The following is a 25068-nucleotide window of genomic DNA, read 5'->3' as shown; positions in this document are numbered from 1 at the left end:
TCCTTAAATTCTTTTTCTTTAAGAATTACTCTTTGGAAAGTCCATCTTGGCCTGCTCCTTTGTCCTTTCAAGCGAAAACTTATCGGATTATGGTCTGCCCAGAGGCTAGGTTCAATATCAATTTCTTGAATTTCCGAGGCTAATTCTTTTGTAAACCATAGCATGTCTATCCTGGTCCATGATCTGTGTATATTAGAAAAGTATGTGTATTACCTCTTACCATAATACCTTTACCTCCAAACGTCATGTAAGCTAAAATCTGTACATATCTCAAAGAAGGTTTTGGGAAGTGTTTTTTTTTTGTTTCCTTTCCTTGCCTCTGTACTTTTATGGTCTTTTGTTTTATCTGCAATCGCATTAAAATCTCCGATTATACAGAAACCATCTCCCTCTATATCACTCAGCTTATTATGAAGGTTTTTAAAAAAGGATACTTGAGCTCCATTTGGGGCATATATTGCAACAATTATTATATTTTTTTTATTCAGCTTAGCCTCAACTATCAAGATCCTTCCCTCTTTATCGTTATAGATTTGTTTCGAAATTATCTTTTGCTTAACATACAGAGCTACTCCTCTTTTTTTTTTGTCTAGTGAAACATATAGCCTACCTAATTTAGGTTGTTCTAATAGATCTTCTTGATCACTTTTTATGTGAACCTCCTGTAAGGCGATAATGTCCGCATTTAGTTTAATAAGCTTACTGAAAACTTTCCTATGCTTTACTGTTGCATTCAACCCTCTAATATTTGTTGACCAAATCTTATACTCCTCTCCCATTGTCCTGTTTTTGTCGTGTCTTTGTGCTTCTAGTAATTCTTATTTCTTTCGTCACTTCTGAGCTTCTCCCCTGTTGTTCTAGCCCAGCGGTTCTCAACCTGTGGGTTGCGACCACATTTGGGGTCGAACGACCATTTCACGGGGTCGCCAAACAAAGCAGTCTGCCATTTCCCCCCCCCTTTTCCTTAGCTGTGCTACTCCCTCTTATTCTATTGGCTTTTGAAAGCCAATAGAATCTATTGGCTTTCGAAAGCCAATAGAATAGACTCTCTTGAATAGAGTCTAATTTTATTGGCTTTCAAAAGCCAATAGGAATTGTCCAGGCTGTCTCTGCCCGGCTGAGCCCGCCAAAAGTCCCACTCTGCAAACGGTGCTGCAAGTTGTCTGCAGCTAAGGCAAGCTTTCTGGACGTTTCCACCCCTCCCTGCTGAGCAACTACTAAATGTAAGTAAAAGAGGGCCAGGGGTGAGAGGTGGGAGGCCGGCGGGCGCAGGGAGGGTTTCTGGCGTGCGTGGGGCCCGGTGGGTGCTTTACTTACCTTGGGCTGGGCCAGCTGGTGGCCCAGCCAGTGGTTGCCCTGCGCCCTCGCTGCTGCGTGCCATGGCCGCCCAGGAGCGCCTGGGCCTGCCTGCCGCTGCACCGAATGTGCGGTGGCCAAGTTAAGGCTAGTGGGGCAGCGTCAGGCACAGGGAGGGTTGCTGGCGTGCGTGGGGTCCGGCGGGTGCCTTACCTCCCTTGGGCTGGGCCAGCTGGTAGCCCACCCGGTGGTCAGCCTGTGCCATTGCTGCTGCTTGCCAGCTATGCCTCGGCCAGTGCAGGGGACGTCACCACGCATGCACGGTGCTCCCGGGCCGAGGCGGGTGCTGGGCGATGGCCTGCATGTACTCTCAGCCTGCCCAGTGTGCGCTCCAGCCGCAGGAGAGGAAGTGGAGTGTGCACGCCTCCTCCTGCCCCGCCTGCAGGGAAATACAGGTAGTCCTTGACTTACGACCACATGGTTGGGGGTCGCGGCATTAGGAAGGTTGAGAACCACTGTTCTAGCCTGTCTTGACCTCTTCCCCCTCTCACTTCCTCCATGCTTTGCTCTGTCCTTTTTTCAACATTCGTTCAATAGCTCTTCTTTTTTCAACCACAACTCTTTCTTCTCCGAGATCCCTCAGGTCTTTCTCTGAAGCACAATATTGCCTGTAAAAGTCTTCCGCTTTCTCTACTGTATCCAATCTAAGTCTCTTCTCTTGCCAAGTCACAATAAGCCCCTCTGGTGTTAACCATGTAAAATTTACATTGCTTTGATGTAACCTGGATATCAGGAAGAGGTAGTTCTTTCGGAGGTCTATCATCCTTTTTGGTATCTGTTTTCATACAATAATTTGTTTCCCTCCATATTCTAACTGTTCCTCACGTGTTCTATATAATAATTCATCTCTAATTTTCTTTTTTATAAACTTTACATGGACCTCTCTGAGAAGGTTATGTCATCTCCCATAGTTTGTCTGCAGCCTGTATGTCTCGTCCATTCCAGCAACCATCTCTTCTTTGTCAGTCTCCAGAGCTCCTGCCAACAAACCTGCCATCTTGTCTGGAAGGTCTTCTCCTCTTTCCTCAATAACATATTATTGATATTCCAGTAACGTCACCGCTGTCATTAACGCTTTATTAGCCTCAGTTAAGTTTTTGTCCATCTCTTCCACCTTCTTTTCTTCATTATCCAATCTTTGGTCTACTGCCTGCAATTTCTGTTCATTTTTTGCGATTTGCTGCTGAAAAGCTTCAAATCTTCCATCCATTGCCTGCATCTTCTCTCTCATTTCTCCAGTAACATTCCTAACTACTTCTAGTTCTGTTTTGATTTCCTCATGGTTCTTCATCATGACTTCCTGGATTGCCTGCATCATTGCCTGCAATTCTTTAAGTGGATTGGAACATTCTCTTTGAAGCATGTCATCTAACGATCTTTGGCTCATAGGGCTGGAACCTTGTATTACGTTTTTCTTCCCCCCACCAATCTTAGCTAAATTTGGATTGCTTGCCATTTTAAATAAACTTTCCCACCTCTTACTCTTCTTCCAAAATATCCACTTTCCACTTCCCTCTTTTCGTTCTTCCACTTTCTCCCCCTTTACGTTATTCCCCTTCCAGGTGTTTAAACAACAACAATATCGCTGGTATATTCCATCTATGTAACTCTACCAATATAATGCTAATGCAAGTACAAGTTCTAACTTGTTCAATCTCAGCTGTTAACTTTAAGCTTTCCCAGCGTTTTCCTTTTTTCTTTATATAATCCAATAAACCCTTCAATCTTTCTTTAATATCCTTTCTCTTTTCTTCTTTCTTCTGTCTCACACCATTCTATACATCCATATAGTCACCTGCTCTCTCCTCAGCAACACTTTCCAAAGTTGTCAGTCTCTATATCATTCCAGTTCCTTTTATCATGCAATCTCTATCTCTTTCTGGGAAGAAGAAAAAAAAACACTAAAAGAAAGAGATCAGACTCCTTTCTGCTGGCCAATCCACTCAGCAGACAAAGGCAAAAACCCGAGGCCATGAGACAAGGTTCTTAACTTAAATTAAGGTTAATTCCTGTCTTTTTGAGTGGCTTTTAAAACGTTAGGTCTTTAATCAGTGCAGCCTGGCTCCTCCACATCAGGCTCTTCTGGGCGTTCTTCCTGCCACTTTCACTCCTTCAGCTTCACTTTTTCCAGGCTTCCCCTTTCCACATTCTCTTTTGATGCGTCTACCAAAACCGTTCACAAAGCTTTGGGAAAAGTCAATTTAGTCAAATCCAATTTACCATCGTTCCACTATTTCCACGCTTACTCTGTCTAGCTGTCAGCTTCAGCGGCCATTTTTGGCCGTCTTCTTCCCGATCCGCTTGGTACCGGGTTTATCCGCTACCCTTCACCAGTCGCCACCAACGGCAGAGCAGCAGATCGCCCACACCTTCTGTCACCCTCACGAGGCTTCTTTCGGCTCGGATGAGCCCCACGGACCTAGGACGAGCGTTTGGCAGTGCTGGAGAAACCATTCACACAACCGCCTGCTCTGACAGCTGGCTCGGACTGCTTGGCACTCCCCCATCCAGTTGATAGGTTTGCTAGGTTTTGGTTTATCCCTCCCTTTAGTTTTTAATAAATTTGTAATAGGAAGAGCGATTTGTGCGAAAGAGGGAATAAACTGCCTGTAGAAGTTCCCAAACCCCAGAAAACTTTGAATTTGATTTCGAGTTTTAGGGGGAGCCCAGTCTAATACAGCTCTTATCTTTTCTGGGTCCATCTCTATTCCCTGGTGTGAAATGCGATACCCCAAATAGTAAATGCGACTTTTGTGAAATTCGCACTTTGATAATTTAGCATACAGTTTAGCGGAGTGCAGTTTCTTTAATACAGCCCTGACTAGTTTAGTGTGTTTGCCTTGGGATTCCCTTCAGTTTTCTGAGTGTGGGGTGAAATTTAACTTCACCGGGTGGTGTAAGTGCTTACGTTGATCAATTTCTACCTCTTCCACCAGCAGACACCAGTCATATAACTGTCTTGGGCCCCATGGGCTACACAGACATTGTAGAGGTCCTCATTAAGTCCATCCTGGAAGCAGCTTACCAGGATGTCCTCTGGCCAACAGAGACAGTTAGCTAACTCCCTAAACTCCTCCATATACTCTTCTATTGGCCGTCTGCCCTACTTTATTGTTTTTATAAGCTCCCGGGCTTTTTTTATTAGCTAGTCGATCTTCAAAGTGTCTGCGGGGTGCAGTCATAAACTGATTAAAATTCTGCAGTTCAGATGCATTACAGATATAGAGGGTGACCATCCAGTCAGCGGCTGCCCCTTCCAGGGCTAACATGACCACCTGGACTTTCTCCAGATCAATAGGTAACATCCTCCCATAAATCTGCATATACGTGAACACCTGTGCAAGGAAGAAACCCAGCCACTTTGGATCCCTGTCAAATTTTGCCCCAATTGGGACCGGTTTTGCTTCTACTGGCTGAAGCAGTCGCCCCCTAGTTGCCTGAGTTTGACACCCTGAGTACTAGGCTGTGGTCTGGGCTGTCATGGCCCCTCCCTCTCTGGTCACCAATTCCTCAACCTCCGACTCTTCTCCCCCTGATTCTGCCTCAAATTTCCAGTCCTCCTCCAGCTGTAATTTGAATTCATCTAAGACTCTCCTTACGTGTTCCATTACTGCCTCCATAATTTCTGATTTTGGTTCCTCCTTCCCCCCCTTTCTGTCTCGGGGGCAGGGCTGGACCCTTTCTTCTTTCTCCTCCCTCCTCAGTTCAGGGTAACTTTGGAATCTCTCTCCTCCCAACCTTCAGATTTACCGACTCCAAGGGACCATCTGGCTCAGTCCCCTTCATCGGACGGTGCAGCCACTTCCATTTCTCTGGAGAGGGCTTCTTCATCCTTCGATTGTTGGAGGTTTCCAGGCCATTGCTCCGATGGGTACTCCTCCGTATGTGCAATAGTTGCAGCTCACCTGGTAATCCAGTTGCATCTCTGGGTTGAGCGTCATGCAGACCTCACCTTCTGTAACGACCCACTTCAGCTGTTCTCCCAAGAATTTGAACTCTTGAGGCAATCACTGCTTCAAACAGGATTCTTTTATTTGGGGATCAGTAACAGTGGGGGATCAAGGCGAGGTCTGAGGTAGTTTGTTAACACCGTATAGTCACCCAAGCCGTAAAACCCCTCCCACCAAAGCTGCTCGGGAATTTGAATTGTATCTAATCAGCTGGTGTCTTGGGGAGATCAGCTGTTGCTCTTGGCATGCAATTTACTGGCTTTGCTGGCATCCAACTTGTCGTGATAGTCTTCGGAGAGCTATCATACCCCTCCCCATGGCAATCAGGAAAGGGAAACAGATCTGGTGAACAAATACAAACATGCAAATAATGCAAGTAATGCTGGGCTCCCCCTTCCCCCAACAGAATGGCAGGTCCCAAAGATGGAGGGATAGAAGGAAGGTAAGTAAAATAGGGAACCGTTTGGAACCTGACAACAGCTGTAGCTGGACGAGGAAGGCCAGGGTCCCATTCCCTGATGGTTCTGCAAAGCCCTTGAGATTTTGCATGGAGTAATAGATAGCTTCCTGCAAGGCCGACCAGGTAAAAAATAATTAAACTCACCTCAACATTATTTTAAATACCACTGCGAAATGGCATTATTCCTCAGTGTGGTATAGTGGACCCATGTGTTGTAATATTTAATTATTGGAATGGGAGAGGGGAGCTCCAGGTTCAAGTCCTTATTTGGCCATGGAGCAAACTTGATAACTTGAGACAGACTGTCAGTCCACATGTAGCAACAGGGCTGAACCCAAAGGACAAACAGTAGAAAGTCTCAACTCTCTTCTTCCTGAAGTCCCCTGAATTTTATGCACCATAGCCTTGCCTTCTTGCCCTGGTATGCAGCTTAATAATTATTATTGTCACCAGCACTTATCTTCTAGAACAGGGGTGTCAAATTGCCAGCCCACAGGCCGGATGCGTCACGTGGAAGCCACGCCCACCCCATTGCCGGCAATGGCAAAACCGGCCCAATATCACATGACGTCGCACGTTTAACATGCCTGTTCTAGAGAGATACCTTTACTTGGTGCCCTGTCCCTTGAGCTTAGTGTGTGCATGGTTAAGGATCCCACAATTTTTTATTCTTACTGACCAAGAATAGAAAAAAATGATGAAAAGTATCTCATTTAAAATCAGGGACAGCTGCAGCAAGCCAAAATTTCTTCAAAGTGATGACACATGGGCTACAACATCACAACGCAAACACTGCCTCTTATATATTTGCATGCAATATCAGAATAGAAATACTAAAGGGCAAAATTTACATTGGGATATTATGCTGAACCCCCTTGTTTAGGTTCAGTTTAAGATTTAGATTTTACTGAATGCAGTTAAATGCATTTGAGCTAATTTGTTGTTTCTCTTGTTTTACCTTTTTTTTTCAGTTGTGAAATTTGGGATCTTTCGGAGATAAACATACCTTGTTAAATAAAATGCTTTAGTACAATAATGCAGATCATTGGTCCATTGATTCAGCATTGTCTTAAACTGACTGGTTTTCCTCAGTCCTACCTCAATGGGTTAATAATGTAATCTGTAGTCTTTATCACTGGATCATGTCTTAAGGTAATGCTGTTTCATTACCTTAAGGTTTCTTGGAATTGTCTTATGTTTACAAATAGTTTACATGTGTGAATTTCTTAATACTAAGTCTGGTAATATTAACTAATTCAAGGATAAAGTTATGCTGAACTCTTTGAACTATTGCTGTTAACTGATATTGTATTGAAAAATGTTTTGAGTTTTTACCTAGGAAACTTATTTTTTGTAATATATTGCAGCACTGCTTCTTTTGTTAGATCTGATATTATATATCTTTCCATTTGACGGGGCTGTTGGGATTGATTCAGTTGATCACCAATTGCTAAGCATAATTATGTGACTGAAAAAAATCAACATGGGATCATAGGACATAATATATACTGCAAATGTGTTAAAGCTAACTAGGTAGTCCTTAATGTATGACAATTGGAACAGAATTTTCATTGCTAAGTAAGGGAGTTGTACCCGATTTTATGTCCTTTTTCCATGGTTGTTAGGCAAATCCCTGTAGTTGTTAAGTGAATCATGTGGTTATTAAGGGAATCCAGCTCTCCTCATTGACTTTGCTTATCGGAAGCTGACTGGGAAGATCACAAATGGTGACCCAGGATGCTGCAACCATCATAAATACATGTTAGTTACCAAGTGCCTGAATTTTGATCAAGTGATCCTGGGGATGCTGTAACAGTTGTAAGTGCAAGGACAGTTGTAAATCACTTTTTTCAATGCCGTTGTAACTTTGAATGGTCATGTTTGGTAGCCACATAACTGTTATATTGAATGTTGTCATAGAAAGTCTTTGAGAAATATAGACTAATTGCATGATAAATTATGCTACAATTTATTAAACACTCCTTGCTCAAACACACAAGGCACAGAAAGCACCTGTCTACTGGTAGAGACTTATTGCTACACTTGTATACCTTCTATTTTCCCCACAGTAACAACCCTGTGACTGGGCTGAGAGAGAATGATTGGTCCAAAGTCAGCCAGCTGGCTTTCATGGCTAGGGCAGGATTAGAACTCCCCATCTCCTGGTTTCTCTTTCACTAATAAATAGAAAATTACAGAATTCAAAGAAAAAGGATTATAAAGAAGTGATTTCAGATTTTCTTTTGCAGCAGTTATAAATATAAGCTAAATTCCTACTGTATGCTACAGTATTGTTCACATTTTCTCTATAATCTATCATTTCCTATATTGTGTAGGAGCAATATGGAAAACTTCTATAAGCTTCTTTGTTGCATACATGCTATCATGTGTGATCCTGTTTTTTTTTTCTGAAGTCTATATTTCAAGAACACTATGTTGAGGGCCATTTGCTGAGTGGTTGAAACAAGTAAGATCAGGCCACAGTCAGAGGTCATTGGGGATACCTTTTAAGTATTGGGGTTCGTGGCATTGAAGCGACACACAAGTTGTTAACCAAGTTCTTCCTTTATTCGTTCCACTTTACCACTCCACAAACCAACAGGCTCGCAGGCCTTTTATAGTTTCCCAAACGTCCAATCCCAACTCCCCTTTTTCACGCCTTGTGCCTGTGCGCAAGACTGGTGCCAACCATTCTGGTCCTGGGCAGCTTTTAGGTTGCCCGGAACCATTTGCAACATTTCTGGGCCTGCTGACTTGCCTCAGCAGGCCCAGAACACAACACCCCTCCCCCCTAGATGAAAGACACATCTATACATACAATTGCATTCGTTTCCTAGCCGGGAAACATGGAATTCCTCTGCCCAGCACACAGGCAGAATACCTTTATAACATAATGAGGTTAACTTAAACAAAACGTTCTCCCAAAATCATAATTGGTGCATTTACACTATACCAGGTGTTGAAACCCTCATCCAGTTACAGACTCTGTGATGACAGAAACCTCACATAGTCTCTGTGATAACAGAAACCTCACATAGTCTCCCAGATGCTTGGGAGTGGCCTTAGCCCTTTGCGACCTACGCAAGGTCAGGGAGGGTGCCTGGTCTGTCAGCTCACCTGCCCGGCTAGGCAGACCAGGACTTTTACTTAATGGTGCCTGGCCTACCAGCCCATCTGGTGGGCTCAATAGACCAGGACTTTGATGCCTTTTTATGTCAGGTGACCCCCGCCGCAGCTGACTGGCTGGATCTTCTGAATTCCAGCCAAGTTCCCTTGGCAGGGAGGATTCCCCAAGCCCAATGATGGAGTGGGGTTCTCCCATTCCACCATGGACTGCTCTTGGGAACATTGTCCCTCAAGCCTGCGACCAGCCTTGGATGTGACCTGCGTTGCAGCCGTGCCCCAGTAGTTCCAGTCCCCCATGTAGGTGGCTGAGGTGCCAGAGTCAGGAGCTGCCTCTATGGCAGATCCCCTCTCAGGAGAATTCCTGTTTGGAGCACTTGCTGATGTGCAGGCCACCCCCCGGGGTGACTCCCTGTTCGGAGCAATAGCTGAACCTTGAGGATGCCCTTGCTCCTCCACTCTTAACAGCAACCTGCAGAAATCCCTAGGCACTGTAAGACTGATTCCCAGGATTTTGACCTGAAGTGTGAGCTTGTTCCTGGTCCCCCTCCCCCCCGAGGGCAGAGCCAGGAGCGGAAACGTCAGGGGATAACCACCAGTGCAGTTGATCAATATGGCGCTGAAGGACGTGGCCATCTCCCAAAATTACTTCACATGATAGTGGCCCGGAGACCTTGCAGACAACAGCAGTGACCCAGAGATGTCCAGGACCATAGTTCCTTGCCCAGAGCGGATCACCCACCTGAAGTCTCCGAGGTGCCCACGGCTGTGACACCTGTGAAGCCACCCAGTCTGGGTGCAGTCTGTCCAACTTCTTGATGAGGCGTCGACCCCAGCAGAGTTCAGCTGGGCTCTTTCCCATGGCAGTGCAAGTGTCAACGCTGCTTTGACAGCAAGGTGTGGTGTGGTGTGCAAGAAGAAAATCTGCTAACCTGTGATGCCAGCTACCATGCGTGATTCTTTTGAGTGCATCTTTGGTGGTGCGTACCATCCATTCAGCTTGCCCGTTGGTGGAAGGGTGGAAGGGAGCTGATATTGTGTGCCCTATCAAGTTGGCCTGTAGGAAAGCCTGGAACTCACAAGAAGTAAATTGGGGGCCGTTGTCAGAGACGAGGACATCAGGGAGCCCATGGGTAGCGAAGATTCCTCTCAACACCTGGATGGTCCTAGCGGTAGTAGTGGAGGAGACAGGTACAACCTCTAGCCACTTGGAATGGCTATCCACAAGGATAAGGAAGAATTGCCTCTGAAAGGGCCCAGCATAATCTAAATGTACCCTTGACCAAGGGGTTTATGTCTCCTCCCACCTGTGTACAGGGGCCTGAGGCATTTCAGACCATGACTGTTGGCACACCTGGCACCCGTGGACCTGAGCCTTGATAGCTCTATCAAGCCGAGGACACCAAAGATGGCTGCATGGCAACGCTTTCATGCGCACAATGCCCGGATGTCCCTCATGCAGAGAGGACAAGACTCTAGACCTCAGTGAGGCTGGGATAACTACTGTACTACCCCATAACAGGCACCCCTTAAATGTAGACAGTTCGTGCCTTCTTTGCCAGAAGCTTTGAAACACAGCATCTGCACACATGTCAGGCCATCCTGACAAGACCCATGTCGGCACACATGTGAGTGTGTGATCAGTGGCAGTTTCTGCAGCCACGTCCCTAGCATTGAGGGGAGATTCAGGCAACTCCTGAATGGAAAGAATGTTAATAGCAGGAGCAGGATCTGCCTCTATTTGTTTTAGAAGTAATCTGCCGAGGCCATCTGCATGGCCCATTTCTTTTCCAGGTTTATGAATTAAAGTGTAGTCATATGCTGACAGGAAAATAGACCATCTCAGCATACGTGGGGAAATAATGTGTGGTGTCTGTTAGTAGTAAACAAACCCAGCAGAGGCTTATGGTCTGTGTAGACCGTGAAGTGGTGGCCATATAAGAAATCATGGAATTTCTTTATGCCAGCCACTATGGCCAAGGCTTCTCTGTCAATCTGAGCATAATTCCGCTCTGCAGATGACAGAATCTTTGAGTAGTAGGCAACAGGAATTTGTGTCCCATCAGCCTTCAGGTGGCTAAGTACTGCTCCCACCCCATAAGGAGATCCATTGCATGCAATGCACACAGACAGTTGCTCATTGAAATGCGCTAATATAGCATTTGAAGAGAGCAAGGCCTTAACCTCATTGAAACTCCTTTCATGGACTTTAGTCCACTGCCAGGAGTCTGCTTGTCTAAGAGCCGGTGTAACTGTTCTGCCACTGCAGCCTTATGTGAGAAAAATGTGTGATAGAAATTTAGGAGCCCCAAGAAAGCTTGCAGTTCACTCTTGGACTTGGGACTTGGGGCCTGCTGAATCGCTTGATGCTTGGATTCAGCAGGGTGGATGCCTTGAGCATCAATCCTGAAACCTAAGAAGTCAGTGGAAGTGACTCCTATTTTGCATTTGTCTTGCTTCAATTTAAGGCCTGCTTGGCGGAAATGAAGCAAGACAACCCTTAATCTTTTTACTAGATTTTGAGATGACTCCCCAGCAATGAGGACATCATCGAAGTAGGGACAGACCCCAGGAATACCCCGAAGTGTACGTTCCATAACAGTTTGAAATATGCCAGGGGCTACATTAACCCCAAACTGCAGTCTTTTAATCTTAAAGGCCCCTCTGTGTCACAATGGTTTGGGCCTCTGCAGTTGCCTCATCAACAGGTAGCTGTTGATAGACCTGTGCCAAATCAAGTTTTGCAAAAAGGCACCCCCCTTTGAGGGAGGCCAGAATGTGGCTTACCACAGGCACTGGGTATGTGTGCTGATGCAACGCTTTATTCAGTGTGCACTTATAGTCTGCGCATATGCGGACTTCTCCATTAGCCTTTAAAGGCGTTACAATGGGGGTTTCCATGGACTATAGTCCACAGGCTCTAAGATGCCCTGCTGGAGCAGCTTGTCCAGTTCTGCATCTATCTTGTTTTTGAGGGCAAAAGGCACCCTTTTAGGCTTGATCCTGAGGGGCGTGATAGTTGGGTCTAAATGTAATGCAATGGGAGGCCCCTTGTAGGAGCCAAGCTCTGAGTTAAACACATCAGCAAACTCCTTGCAGACTTCTGAAAGGCCCAACATTTGCATGCTGTGAAGCCCAGTCACCTGGATTCCAAGGGCCTCAAACCAATTGAGTCCAATAAAACTTGTATGTTCACCCCCAACTACCATCACATCTAGGAGGCCCTCAAAAGCCTTACCCTGTACTTTGAGCGTAGCCTCCCCTTTCACACTCACTTTGGAATTCTGGAAGTCAGTGAGTATTAGATTTGATGGCCTGAGTTTGACTCGAAGACCACTACTGCTGCAAATCCTTTTGAAGGTGTCAAGTGAAATGATTGACAGAGTGGACCCTATGTCCAACTCCATCCATTGCAACTTCACGTCAATGCGAAGTTTTTTCTTAAGGGGCTTGTGTGTCCCTGTCCTCAGAATACTCCTGCGTGATGTGCAGAAACCCACCCTGTGTTGGCTGGGGACCCTGGTACCTTTCTGAAGCAATTCTTCTTGAGATTGTATCTGCTGGCGACCCAAACAGACAATGGTAATGTGGCGTTGCCTACCACATGCCTGACAAATGGTGAAGTGGAACTGGCAGTCTGAGCGCTTGTGGCATCCTCCGCATCCGAGACACTGAAGGGCTGCCGGGGTCTTGACTGGCTTCTCTCGCAGCCTTTCTACTGCAGGCTGGTGAAGTCTGTCCACCTCTTCTTCTGGATCTGGATCCTGCACTTCCTGAGCGACCTCTTGATGGACGGATGCAACTGCTGTAGTACTTCTGGCGAGACCCAAAGCCTTTACAGCACCGCCTGCTACCTCTTTAGCTGCAACTTCACGTAAGACATCTTGGAATGTGACTTCAGTTTTAGCAAAGATTTTTTGTTGCAGCTCTCTACTTCTAAAGCTGTAGATAAAACGCTCTTGTAAGCATTCCTCCAGGTCCTTGAACTCACAAGGCCTGGCTGCTTGTCTCAGGGCAGCAATGAATTCCGCAGCAGACTCACCGGGCTTCTGGTCCCGCTGCTCAATAGCTTCGGATGAAAATGGTCCTTCAGCATATTCTTCAAGTCTGTGTACATTACAGACTCAAGCGGCGCAGGAGCTACTAAATTTTCGGCCACATCAAAAGTGTCCTGCCCGCAGACGCACAGCAAGGTTGCTGCCTTCAAACCGTCTTCTCGAACCTGGTTAACTCGCAGGTAGTTTTTCACCCAGGCCACCTAAGAGTTCCAACGCTCCGGGTGAGACACGTCGAATTCAGACAACCGGCTGATCTTCGACATTGCTAGCTTCTCTTAGCCTCGCTGCAACTCAGGCTGGGAAGAGGCCCGTGCAGATCTGGGCACCAACTTCCAGTCTTCCAGCTCTTTTTGTGGAGACTAGGTTCTTCGAATTGTCTTCTTTGCAGCGATCCCACCTTCGTTGCCACTTTTAAGTATTGGAGTTCGCGGCATTGAAGTGACGCACAAGTTGTTAACCAAGTTCTTCCTTTATTCGTTCCACATTACCACTCCGCAAACCAACAGGCTCGCAGGCCTTTTATAGTTTCCCAAATGTCCAATCCCAACTCCCCTTTTTCGTGCCTTGCGCCTGCACGCAAGACTGGCGCCAACCAGTCGGGCCCCGGGCAGCTTTTAGGTTGCCCAGGACCATTTGCAACATTTCTGGGCCTGCTGACTTGCCTCAGCAGGCCCAGGACACAACAATACCCATTCATTTTTTAATCTTCTTGTCATTCGACTGTTTCTTTAAAACAATCAGAAACTGAAATAAGTATGATCCAAATATCAAAATAATTTTTTTTAGAGGATTGTTTGAAACTTAGCCAAACAACCAGGAAGACATATGTGGATATAGGTTGTCCACTTGTTTATTTGCTATTTCCAAAAAAGGTTTCTAAGTTTTCATACTTGGAAGTAATCTAATATAAAACTAGGAGGCATACATAACTATTGTATCATGTATATTGCTGGTATAATTCCTATTATATCAAGTTGCAAATTGCAACCTATTTGTGTATTTCAAACAATCGTCTGAAATGTAGAAAACCTAAAAGTCATCTTATATATATTACTGCATCTGATACATAAAAATCCAATCTTGAATCTTTATGTTTATGGTAATATCTATCATAAACAAGGACTGTATCATAACATGTATATTATAGTTTCATCTTCGTGAAGCAATTTTGAGAACTGTATTGCCTTTTTGGGGGTTTGAAAAACCCAATATACTGAATACAGTTTATAGAAATATTTTTAAAAAGACTGATAAATGGTGTTACATGAAGAATGCATATCAAATTGAGCAGATAGTGCGTTACATAAAATAATGTAAATAGATTTTTGATGGAATACTGTAGATGTCACTATTTTTTGAATTCTTAAGTGCATAAATGAAAAAGGATACACAGAGTGATTTTTGATTTACCTTTCTGAAGATTTGACTTGTAACTAGGAGCATCCTTCAGCCTTTTTCTGGATATTGATATTAAATATCAGTCTAAAATCCAAGTCGGTTCGTTCCCCCTTCCCTCCTTTTGTCTTTATTAAAGAATGCAGCTTCTCCACGTAAAAGCAAGGCGCAAATGGCAGGAACTGTGTTCCGTTTGCCATGGTTATAGTTTTCTGATTAATTTTTATTGGTTAATTCCCTCCCCGGAGAGCAAGCCGGGAGAGTTCCCTTCAGACGGCGGTTACGTTTTCTGCCATCGGCGCCTTGCTGTTAAAATTTACGCCGAGTAGGTTTATTTTTAACGCTCTGCTTGCTGGCAGATGGCGGCAGAGAAACGAGAACCGCCTGGCTTTTCTGTCAGGGATGCTGTGATGGTGGGCGGGAACATCCCTTTTTCTCCTTTGCCGTGTTGCGCCGCGACTCGCTTTTCTCTTCTCTCCTCTGCATTGCAGTGGTCCCTCCAGGTAGAGTCAACTGGCCGTCTTCGCCGCCTCTTCAAAGCTGCTCTAATTCTCTCAAACGTCGGCTCACCCCCCCCCCCCAGAGCCCGAGCCTTTCTGAATTAGAAACGCCGAATGTTCGGATTGCGTCACTAGTCGCGAGTGCTGGCTGGACCTGCAGGAAGCTGGGGCGACCGCTGGCACTGGAAACCCAGTGGATGGTGCGTTTGGCTCCTGCTTGTGGTCATCCATGAGGCAAGACAGACTGACAAGTTCCCTGAGGCGAGGGGGAAGGTGTTTAAAGCGGCAGAACACCGGCGGAGGTGGCAGCGTGAGTACCATCCTGAGTAACGTGTTGAAGAAAAGGAGCTGCATATCTCGAACTGCGCCTCGCCTTCTGTGCACTTTGGAGCCGGGTAAGGGCTGCCGCAGGCCGTTTGGGCCTCGGTCTCGCGTGTTCCTGTCTTTGTCGGAAAGGGGGCGCTTCCTTGGTCGGCGGGAGGGATGTTTGGTTTTTCCGGAAGGTTTAAGCGCATCAAGATTTAATTGTCTGCTCTTGGGCCAGAAAGGAGGGGACTATTGCGGACTATTGAGGAAGGTAAATGCCCGAAGTCACTTCACTGCGCTACTAACTGATCTCCGGGAATCGGGCAGGCCGAATTCGGGTGTGTGTGTGTGTGTTTGTTTAGAAACCCTACGCGTGCTTGGCCAGGTGGTCGTGGTGATGGAGGAGGAACATCTTGATGGTCGCTGCGGCCGTAAGCAGCGGAAAGGCCGAAGCGCCTCGGTCAGGGAGCGGCGTGAGATTTCTAGAAATGGCGACGGGGTTGCAGAATTTCCCAAGGGCTGTTATGTGGAAAGGAGCAGACTTCCCATCAATATGTATTGTTTGAATCATTCCGAGAATAACATTCAATATCAAAACTCAACATACAGTATTGTCTAGTATAGCACATTAAAATTTCCTTCTAGCAAATGAGAGTTAAAAAATATAGAATATGAATATGAAATATAAAAGAAAATATGGTGCAACGTTTGAGAATTCAGGTTCTTTCTCCCTTTAATTGGCAGCTGTTTAAACAATCTGGATAATGAAAATCTTTAATGAAGATTTAAAAATAAATGAATAAAATTGAAGGTTCTAGGCAAGACTATTCATGCAGGCTTTTAAAAAAAAACCAACAGATCTCTCTGTCTACTTGACAAAGATCAGTAAGGACTTGGACATAAGATCAGGTCTTTAGATTGGGCTAATATTTACTTACATGATGGTACAGTTGCACACCACATCATAGAGAGAACCTAAATACTTGGCTATAACAACTTACTTACCCCATGCAGGAGGTTTTTCATTTATGTGGATTGGTGGTCTATTCATTATAATGACAATAAATGGTTATACTACAGTAGTGTTCCATAATATCCCATACCAGTGCACTTGTGTTTGTTCAGATACAGAGGCTGAGTGAGTAACTCACACCCTGTTAAACCATCACTCAGGCTTCTGGTAATCATAATCTGTTTGTCAAAAAAGTTAATTATCTTTCTGACCAAGAGGTTACAGACTTCCTTCTATCAGATCAAACATGGGCAATCACTAAAAAACGTTGCCAAGTTTTTATAATAGCTTTAGCTTGCAGAAGTCAGTTGATACTTTCTTTTCATTATGAAGCCTGGCTTGTTAGAAACTTTTAAATTTTGTATTTGTGTTTTATGTTTGTAAACCATAAAGAAAATAAAGCATCAATGCAAATAGAAGCAAATTTGTGTAGACAGTATAAATATAGAAAAGAGTTATAGGAATACAATATTTTAGGGAACAGATTTTTATGAGAATAAAACATTTGGAAAGTAGCTTAGATGTACAAGATCAAGGACTCTTGGTAAAGAGCTATTGGAAAATAACCATATAATAAAACAACAGTAAAACATTTCCATTGTCTTTTATTGAAAATATTTGTGAAAAGTTGAAAGCATGAAAAACAAGATGAAAACTCATGCACCAAATTCAAGCAAACTGATTTGCAGTAATCATTTCATTGTCATGTACTACTCTAGAAAGACTATTTACATGCTCAGTTTTATTTTATTATACTTTATTGAGGTGATTGACAAGTTAGAGTTAATTTGTTTTCTTGTATCTAGTTGAATTACATAGCAAATCAAGTTGATAATTAAAAGGACATCATTGATGTATGTATTCATTTGTGTATCTTTTCATTTGCTAGTAGAGAACTTATAATAGTACTTAATTCTATATTGGCAAAACTTGTAACCAATTATATCAATAATTTGGAATCTCTTTTTTTATATTAAAAGTTTTTATTATTTTTTTTTCCATTTGTACAGTACATCATACAAAATATAATTTTGGGATAAAATAACCATTGGTACTGCCTGTCCATTCCCCCCAGGCCGCGTCCACCCTCTCTAAAACCTTCCCTACTTCCCTCCTCTTTCTCTCCTCCCCTCCTACTCTCCTCCCCTCCCCCTCTCCTCTTACCATCCTACTTCCTACATCACCTTCTCCTCTCATCCCTCAAACACATGAACGCAGCATAGGGGAAATGCCCAGGCCGCACTTTTCTTGTAAACTACCATATCTATATGATCCTTACCCACCCACTCTTCCACCCACCCACTCCCAACCCCCCTTCCCTCACTTCCCAGAGCAGAATGACAAAGTTATTAATGACAAAGTTGACAATAAAAAAAAGGAAAAAGAAAAAAGAAAAAGGAAAAAAAAGGAGAAAAAAAATATCATATTTAACCTTTAACTCCAATAACATCATAAACAAATCTCTATAACATTTACTATAACATTCACTCATAAAGTAAATGAAACTTTATAGTTCCATACTTTTTCTGAATATAATCTATCCATCTTCTCCATACAATAATATATCTTTCTTGTGTATGGTCCTTCAAATAAGCAGAAATTTTTGCCATTTCTGCAAAACTAGAAACTTTAAGTATCCATTCTTCTAAGGTAGGCAAGGAATCTTTCTTCCAATATGAACCTACTAGTAACCTTGCCGTGGTTAATAAATTCAACATTAAAGTAGTTTCTTTGTCATTTAGATCCACAAAAATACCCAATAAAAATAATTGAGGAGTAAACTTTATCTTCCTTCTAAAAATCTTTTGAATGTTCCACCAAATCATAATCCAAAAAGCCTTTACCTTTTTGCAATTCCACCAAATGTGAAAATATGTCGCATCCTTATTGCCACATCTCCAACATTTGGGCTGTATATTAGAATACATATAAGATAATTTTTTAGGATCTAGGTGCCATCTATAAAACATTTTATAAAAATTTTCCCTCAAGTTTTGAGCTTGTGTAAATTTGACATTTCTAATCCAAATTGTCTCCCATAAATCCAAAGAAATTGGTTCCTGTATATTCTGAGCCCATTTAATCATACAGTCTTTGACCAATTCTGTTTCCGAGTCTAACTCTAATAAAGCGTTATAAATTCTTTTTATATGAGCCTGGCTCTGATTTTTAATCTGAATAACCAATTGTTTATCTTCTAATGCAGTGTTTCCCAAACCTGACAATTTTAAGGCATGAGGACTTCAATTCCACGCTGGCTGTGGAATTCTGGGAGTTGAAGTCCACATGCCTTAAAATTGTCAAGTTTGGGAAACACTGTTCTAATGTTATTCCCTCTTTCTTATCTACAGTCCACCTGTCCACTATTTGTAAATATTGAAACCATGACTGTAGAATATTTTCTTGCCTTAATACATCTAGCGATTTTAAATGCCAATCCAAACCTGACCAAATTAATAATTCTTTATACGAAATTCTATCAAAGTTCATCCCCTTGGAGGTTCCCTCAACTGCATGTCTGGGAATCCCCCAGATAGGTATTTTATAATTTAACCTATAATAATACTTTTTCCAAACACGAAGTAAGGCATTCCTCAGAATATGTGATTTAAAAATCCGATCGACTTTCTTATTAAAAATTAAGTATGCATGCCAACCGTACATTAAATCCCAGCCTTCCAGAAAAAGAATATCCTTATTTGTTAAATTAAGCCAATCACTTATCCAAGTTAAAGCAGCTGCATCATAATATAATTTCAAATTAGGTGCCTTAAGTCCTCCTCTTTCTCGGGCATCTTGCAAAATCTTAAACTTAACCCTTAGTTTTTTTCCAGCCCAAATAAAATTGTTAATACCCTTCTGCCATTCCTCCAAGTTTCCCTCTTTTTTAAAAATAGGTATCATCTGGAACAAGAAAAGAAACTTTGGTAGAACATTCATTTTTACAGCTGAAATTCTCCCCAACAATGACAATTGCAATTTTTTCCAATCCTTTAAATCCTTTTGTACTTTTGCCCATAATGGTTCATAATTGTTCTTATACAATTTTCCATTTGAAGCAGTTAAATATACTCCCAAGTATTTAACCTTTTTTACCATCTGAAAACCTGTAGCTTTAACCAGACTTTCCCTATCCTTAACTGACATATTCTTAGGTAATATCTTAGTCTTGTAATTGTTAACTTTAAAACCAGAAACATTCCCATACTATGTTATAAGTTCTAATAAGCAATCAATCGTTTGATTCAGTTGTTCCAAAATTAAAACCAAATCATCCGCAAAAGCCCGCAATTTATACTCATTCTTCCTTATCTTTATACCCTTGACTACCATTGATTCTCGAATCTGGATCAACAAAATTTCCAACGTTAAAACAAATAACAATAGAGATAATGGCATCCTTGTCTTGTCCCTTTTTCAATATTGAAAGTCTCAGTCAATCCCCCATTTACAACAATTTGTACAGATTGTTGCTGATATATAGCTTTAAGTGCATATAGAAACTTATCCCCAAAATTCATTTTCTCTACCAATGAAAATAAAAATTGCCAATCTAGTTGATCAAAGGCTTTTTCAGCATCCAAAAATATAAAAGCCACAGGAATCTGATTATTCTTATCCAAATACTCAATTAAATTTATGATTTGTCTTACATTATATTTCATATATCGCCCTGTTATAAATCCTGATTGATCACTATGAATCAAATCCTTCATAACCTGCATTAATCTATTTGCCAAAATTTTAGTGAAAATCTTATAATCTACATTTAACAATGATATTGGCCTATAATTCTTGGGCTCTGTGAGATCTTGATTCTCCTTCGGAATCAGTGATATAAAAGCTCTTTTCCAAGAAGGAGGAACTTGTGCTCCCAGCAAAAGACTATTAAAAAGCTCCTTTAATGGCTCTATCATTTCTTCAGATAAAATCTTATAGTACCTCGATGTCAATCCATCTGTTCCTGGAGACTTTCCCACCTTTAACTGCTTAATAGCTAAACCAATTTCCTCCACATTAATTAAACAATTCATCCCATTTTGCTGTTCCTCAGAAAGTTTAGGAAAATGTGCTGATTGTAAATATTTATCTATATCCAATCCCTTTATATTGTCACTTGAATATAATTTTGTATAAAAACCTAAAAAACTCTTTTTAATCAAATTTTGCTGAAAAACCTTTATATTTTACTTTCTCTATAATCCTAGCTTTCTGTTTCGTAACTGATAAGCCAACCACCTCCCAGGCTTATTTGCATTACAAAAAGTATTATGTCTCATATAAGACAGATTGGTAGCCACCTGATCTGCCATCAACATATTAAATTGTTCCCTAAGCATCTTTATTGAAACCTTTAAGTTATTATCGGTTGGATTAAGGACAAGCGCTTCTTCTTTTAATTTAATCTCTTCTTCTATTTCTCTACGTCTTTGTAACCTTTTATCCATAGAAACTTTATTTAAATGAATCAAGATTCCCCTCATATACGCCTTACTGGCGTCCCAAACCATGGACATCGATGTACCCTTGTTCATGTTTAAAGCAAAAAAAACTCCTTTAAATGCTCTTTACATTTTTGTACAAACTCTTCCTGAGTAAACAAATTTTCATTCAGTCTCCAGGGTCTTCTATTCCCATCTTCCAAATGTAGCTCCATCCATACCGGACTATGATCTGACAAGGTCCTGGGGAAGATTTTTACCTTCCTCACCCTAGAAAAGAAATCACTAGTAATAAAAAAAGTCAATCCTTGAAAATGACTGATGTCTATCCAAATAAAAAGTGAAATCTCTATCACTTATGTTCCTTTCTCCCCAAATGTCAATAAGCTCCAACTCTTCTTTCAAATCAAAGAAAGTTTTGGGTAATTTAGTTTGAGTAAAAGTTTTAAAAGAACTCTTTTTATCTATAGTTGAGTCTAAAACTCCATTCCAATCACCCATCAAAATTACAGATTTGTAATCCAACTGAGATATCTTCCCATGCAAAAACTTATAAAATTGCTTCTGTTGTTGATTAGGAGCATATAGTCCAACAATAAGAACTTTCTTGCCTTGTATTGGTAATTCCACAAAGACATACCTTCTTTCAGGGTCAGCCTCAATTAGTTTAGGTGAAAAATTTTTCTTCACATAAATTACAACACCCCCTTTTTTCCCTGGAGCTGGAGCCATAAAATGTGATCCCAAATGAGAGTTTATCAAAAATTTTGAATCTTTTGAAGTTATATGAGTCTCTTGCAAACATATCAAATCATTATTATGTTGTTTCAAATAATGAAAAACCTTTCTCCGTTTCTGTGATGAATTTAAGCCATTAACATTCCAGGTCAAGAACTTGGCCATCTCCACCGGCCTGGAGCCTCTGGAGCATGGGCTGTAGATCAGCTGTCGACGATCTTTTAGGTCTTGCCCCTCCCACAGGCTCTGTAGTAACCATTCCTTCTACCTTATCACCACTCTTCTGCTGCTGCTCTTTTTCTTTATGTTTGTGGGCAGCTCGTGTCATCCTTTGATCTTTTATCTCAAGATTCTGTACAGCTTGTTCCATGACCATTGAAGAGGCTCCTGCCATAACAGGCTCTTCAATTATCCTTGTTTGTGAGGGTGAAGACGATCTTGCCTTTATAATAGAATGATAAAAATCTCTTGCCTTTGAGACTGTAGTTAATCTATGACTACTATTCCTCTTGGAATCTCCCATCTGAACTGAATTTGACGATGTTTTAACTCATCAGACAGAAAAGTAAAGTCTTTTCTGCCTCTTAGAATTTTGGGAGGTATTTATTTTAAAATTATCACATCTTGATCTGCAATTTGAAACTTATGTTTATAAAAAGCCTGTATAATTTCATTACGAATAAATCTTCTAGAAAAATAAATAACCACATCTCTTGGTAGGTTTCTCTATCTAGCAACCCGTGAGTTGACTCTAAAAATTTTTTCTATCTCATTCCCAATTATTTCCGGTCTCCATCCAAGATTAGTAGCAATATCTTTCACAATAAGCATCTTTAGGTCCTCCTGAAAGTTTTCTCTCAATCCCCTGATACGCAATGCAAACTCCATCTCTCTGTATTGTGAAATAATTTGTTCATCCTGTGTAATTTCTCTTATTCTCCACCTCCTCCATTCTAGATTCCAATCTTGTTACATTTTCAGTAATCTCCTCCATTTGTCATCAATTCTTTCAATATGCAGAGCAAGACCTTGAAATGCAAATAGGATGTCCTCCCTGACTTGCTTGTTTTTTTCCTCCAATAGTTCTTCTGTGATAGCCCTTTCTGCAGTTATAAGATCTTTTACTTCCTCTTTAATATCCAAAGCATTCTTTTTTAAAGCTTCTTGTAAGTCTTTAAGAGAAATTGCAGGAGGAGGGGAGGGTGGGGGTGATTTTGGTTTCTGAGAAACAGGCTGAGACATTGGAGAGGAGATGGAAGCTTTAGGAGCAGGGAGCAAACGTTTTGAAGCCATTCTCTTAAATACAAAAAAGCAAAATTCTTGCCTATAAAATCACAGTTCTTTAAATAGTAGCAAAAAGAAAGAAAGAAAAAAAGAGAAAAAAGAAACCAAGTTCTTGCCTGTATATTTAAAACATTAATCTATATCCAACTTTTGACTTTGTTGCTAAATCAAACAAGAAAGACGATCGCCATTTTGCCTTTCACTTTCCCTTTCTTCAAAAGGGAAAGTAAACAATAAAAAGGAAGAAGATACTTGCTGGAGTTAAAGTCACAATCAATCTTAAACGCAGTTTCTCCTGGTCTGGTCCGTCTGCATTTAAATACTCACAAGCCTCCAAAAAAAGCAGATGTGGGAGCGGCGCCTTGCTTCATCCCAAAACTTCGGGACAAAGACGTCCTGGAGTGCAGAGATGGCTCAAGCTCCGAGGGAGCTCTACCCTCCGATCCCTGAAATTATGGGGATCCAGGGGAGCTCTTACCTCTACCTGAGCAGCTCTTCTCTTCTCTTTCTCCCAGGGAAGAGATTCAAGCCGCAGGACAGCTGATTGTAAAAGTCCTGCTGCTTTTACACAACCCAGGAACGGGCTGCTTTGTGAAAAGCAGCCATCGTAGCTGCTTGATCCACCCGAAGTTCCCAATAATTTGGAATCTCTTAGCAAAATAATTTGCAACATTCCTGATCAGATTTTGTTGCATGTAGCAATTGTTAAAATCTTTTGAAAAAAAAAAATTGACATTAAGGATGTAAAATTATAGTAAGAACCACAGATTATATTAATTGCTTTGATATGATGCAAATTATCTTTTAAGAAATGAATAACAATTTAATTTAACCATACACTTCTGGGAAATTTTAGCATGCTACTCAATTTGAGAGAATTATAACTAAATGGAGAATCTGATACTGTGAACACAAACATCTCAAAATTGCTTTGAGTAGTAATCAAACCAGTCACACTCGGCCTAACCCTCCTCACAGAGTGGCTGTTGTGAGGAAAAAGGAAGAAGTATTGGGTATGTTTGTTGCCTTGCATTGACAAAAATATGCTGTAATAATTTTGTAAGGAATATCAGGTGATCTTTCAGCACTATTTGCTTGGACAGCGACATTCTATAACTGAGGAATCTTCCTTGATTAATGTGCAATATCAAATGTACTACTATAAAGGCAGACTTCTTCAAGTCAAGCTTAACTCCTGGTGACTTGATAGACCATTCAAATCTCTACCTTTGCAGATATTTGTATTAATTTATGTAGTTGATTACTGGCATATAAAATTAATATTTCAAAATATGGATATAATTTTGAAATACTTCAGCGACATATACAAACAAATTGAACAAAATATTACATTTTAGAAGTTCTGTCAGTCAGTTTTGGGCTGCTATGTCCAGTGCAGGAAAGCACAGAAACAGTGCAACTCTCTTCCCCAAAGTTAACAGGCCAGGTAGTATTTTAAAACAAACACTGAATTTTCTCAAAAAGACCACAACAGGATGCAAGGCTGCAGTGATAAATGAACAACATGGAAGTCAGCAACTCTAAAAAAACCAGTCTAAGCAAGCAATGTGGAGTTTTGAAAAAAAATGATGATGATGATGATGAGTGCACTGTGGATGATCTTTTTTAATACTGATTGTGAAACTATCAGAGTGTCATTGAAGATGACATGCTCACTGCATAGACAACACCAGAAGCATCCCAAAACAGTGCACACAAACCTAAGCTAGTAGACCAATCAGTATTGGTGGGTATTGTGTTGCATTTGAAATATACTTTGAAGTCTCCATAAATAGAAGGCTACTAGAGAACGCAACGTGCAGAGTACAAGAGGATGAACTAACAATGACATCAAAGTAAAAACAATTTGATTTACTCTTTGCTTTTCAAAACACTCAAAATAAAAAACTACAAATATCCAAGTAAACCAATGAACAAAATGTAGGAAAAAAGATGGCAAGTGATGATTTGCTAAGTGTAACCATCTGTTTTGTGCTCTGTGAATCCTCTTTTATCTTGATAGTGGTGGCTCCGGAGTGTTTTTGAAGATGAAACACAACATACTGTATATATGAATTTCATATCTCTTTAATCTCAACATTAAATCAGAGTTAAATCAGAGTTCATATACACATTAATCAAGCAAATCAATCAAACCTGTATGTATTACTACCTTTTGCATTTACAACAGTTTTGTGCGAAGTTAAGCACAATGTTTCATACAAATATAAAAGTAGACATTTTTAACATTACCACCAATGATCCACTTGCTTTTTTTTTTGAAGGCCATAGACCAGCGGTTCTCAACCTGTGGGTCGCAACCCTTTTGGGAGTCGAACGACCCTTTCATACGGGTCGCCTAAGACCATCGGAAAACACATATTTCCGATGGTCTTAAGAACCGAGATACTGCTTTGCATCGGTCTCCGCACGGCCTCCTCTGT

The 25068-nt window shown here is 41.6% G+C and overlaps 1 protein-coding gene across 13 annotated transcripts in view; it reads left to right on the top strand.

The window, feature by feature from the left end:
* The window catches only part of TBC1D30 (TBC1 domain family member 30), a 159334-nt gene that overhangs the window by 40576 nt on the left and 93690 nt on the right, over positions 1-25068 (top strand). For 3 of the 13 annotated variants that reach the window (XM_039368969.1, XM_039368968.1, XM_039368967.1), the window contains one exon: positions 14834-15237. The exons of the other annotated variants lie outside the window; for them this stretch is intronic. In XM_039368969.1, the coding sequence (XP_039224903.1) occupies positions 15072-15237 (166 nt within the window). In that variant the 5' untranslated portion in view covers positions 14834-15071. The remainder of the gene's footprint in view (positions 1-14833; positions 15238-25068) is intronic. 13 annotated transcript variants of the gene reach the window in all.

This window comes from Crotalus tigris, unplaced genomic scaffold (assembly GCF_016545835.1).
Source record: "Crotalus tigris isolate CLP2741 ecotype Arizona unplaced genomic scaffold, ASM1654583v1 scf7180000020961.217079, whole genome shotgun sequence".
NCBI classification, from domain to species: Eukaryota; Metazoa; Chordata; class Lepidosauria; order Squamata; family Viperidae; genus Crotalus; species Crotalus tigris.
The sequence above is the reverse complement of the archived record's forward strand: the minus strand, read 5'-3'. Positions and strand labels throughout refer to the sequence as shown.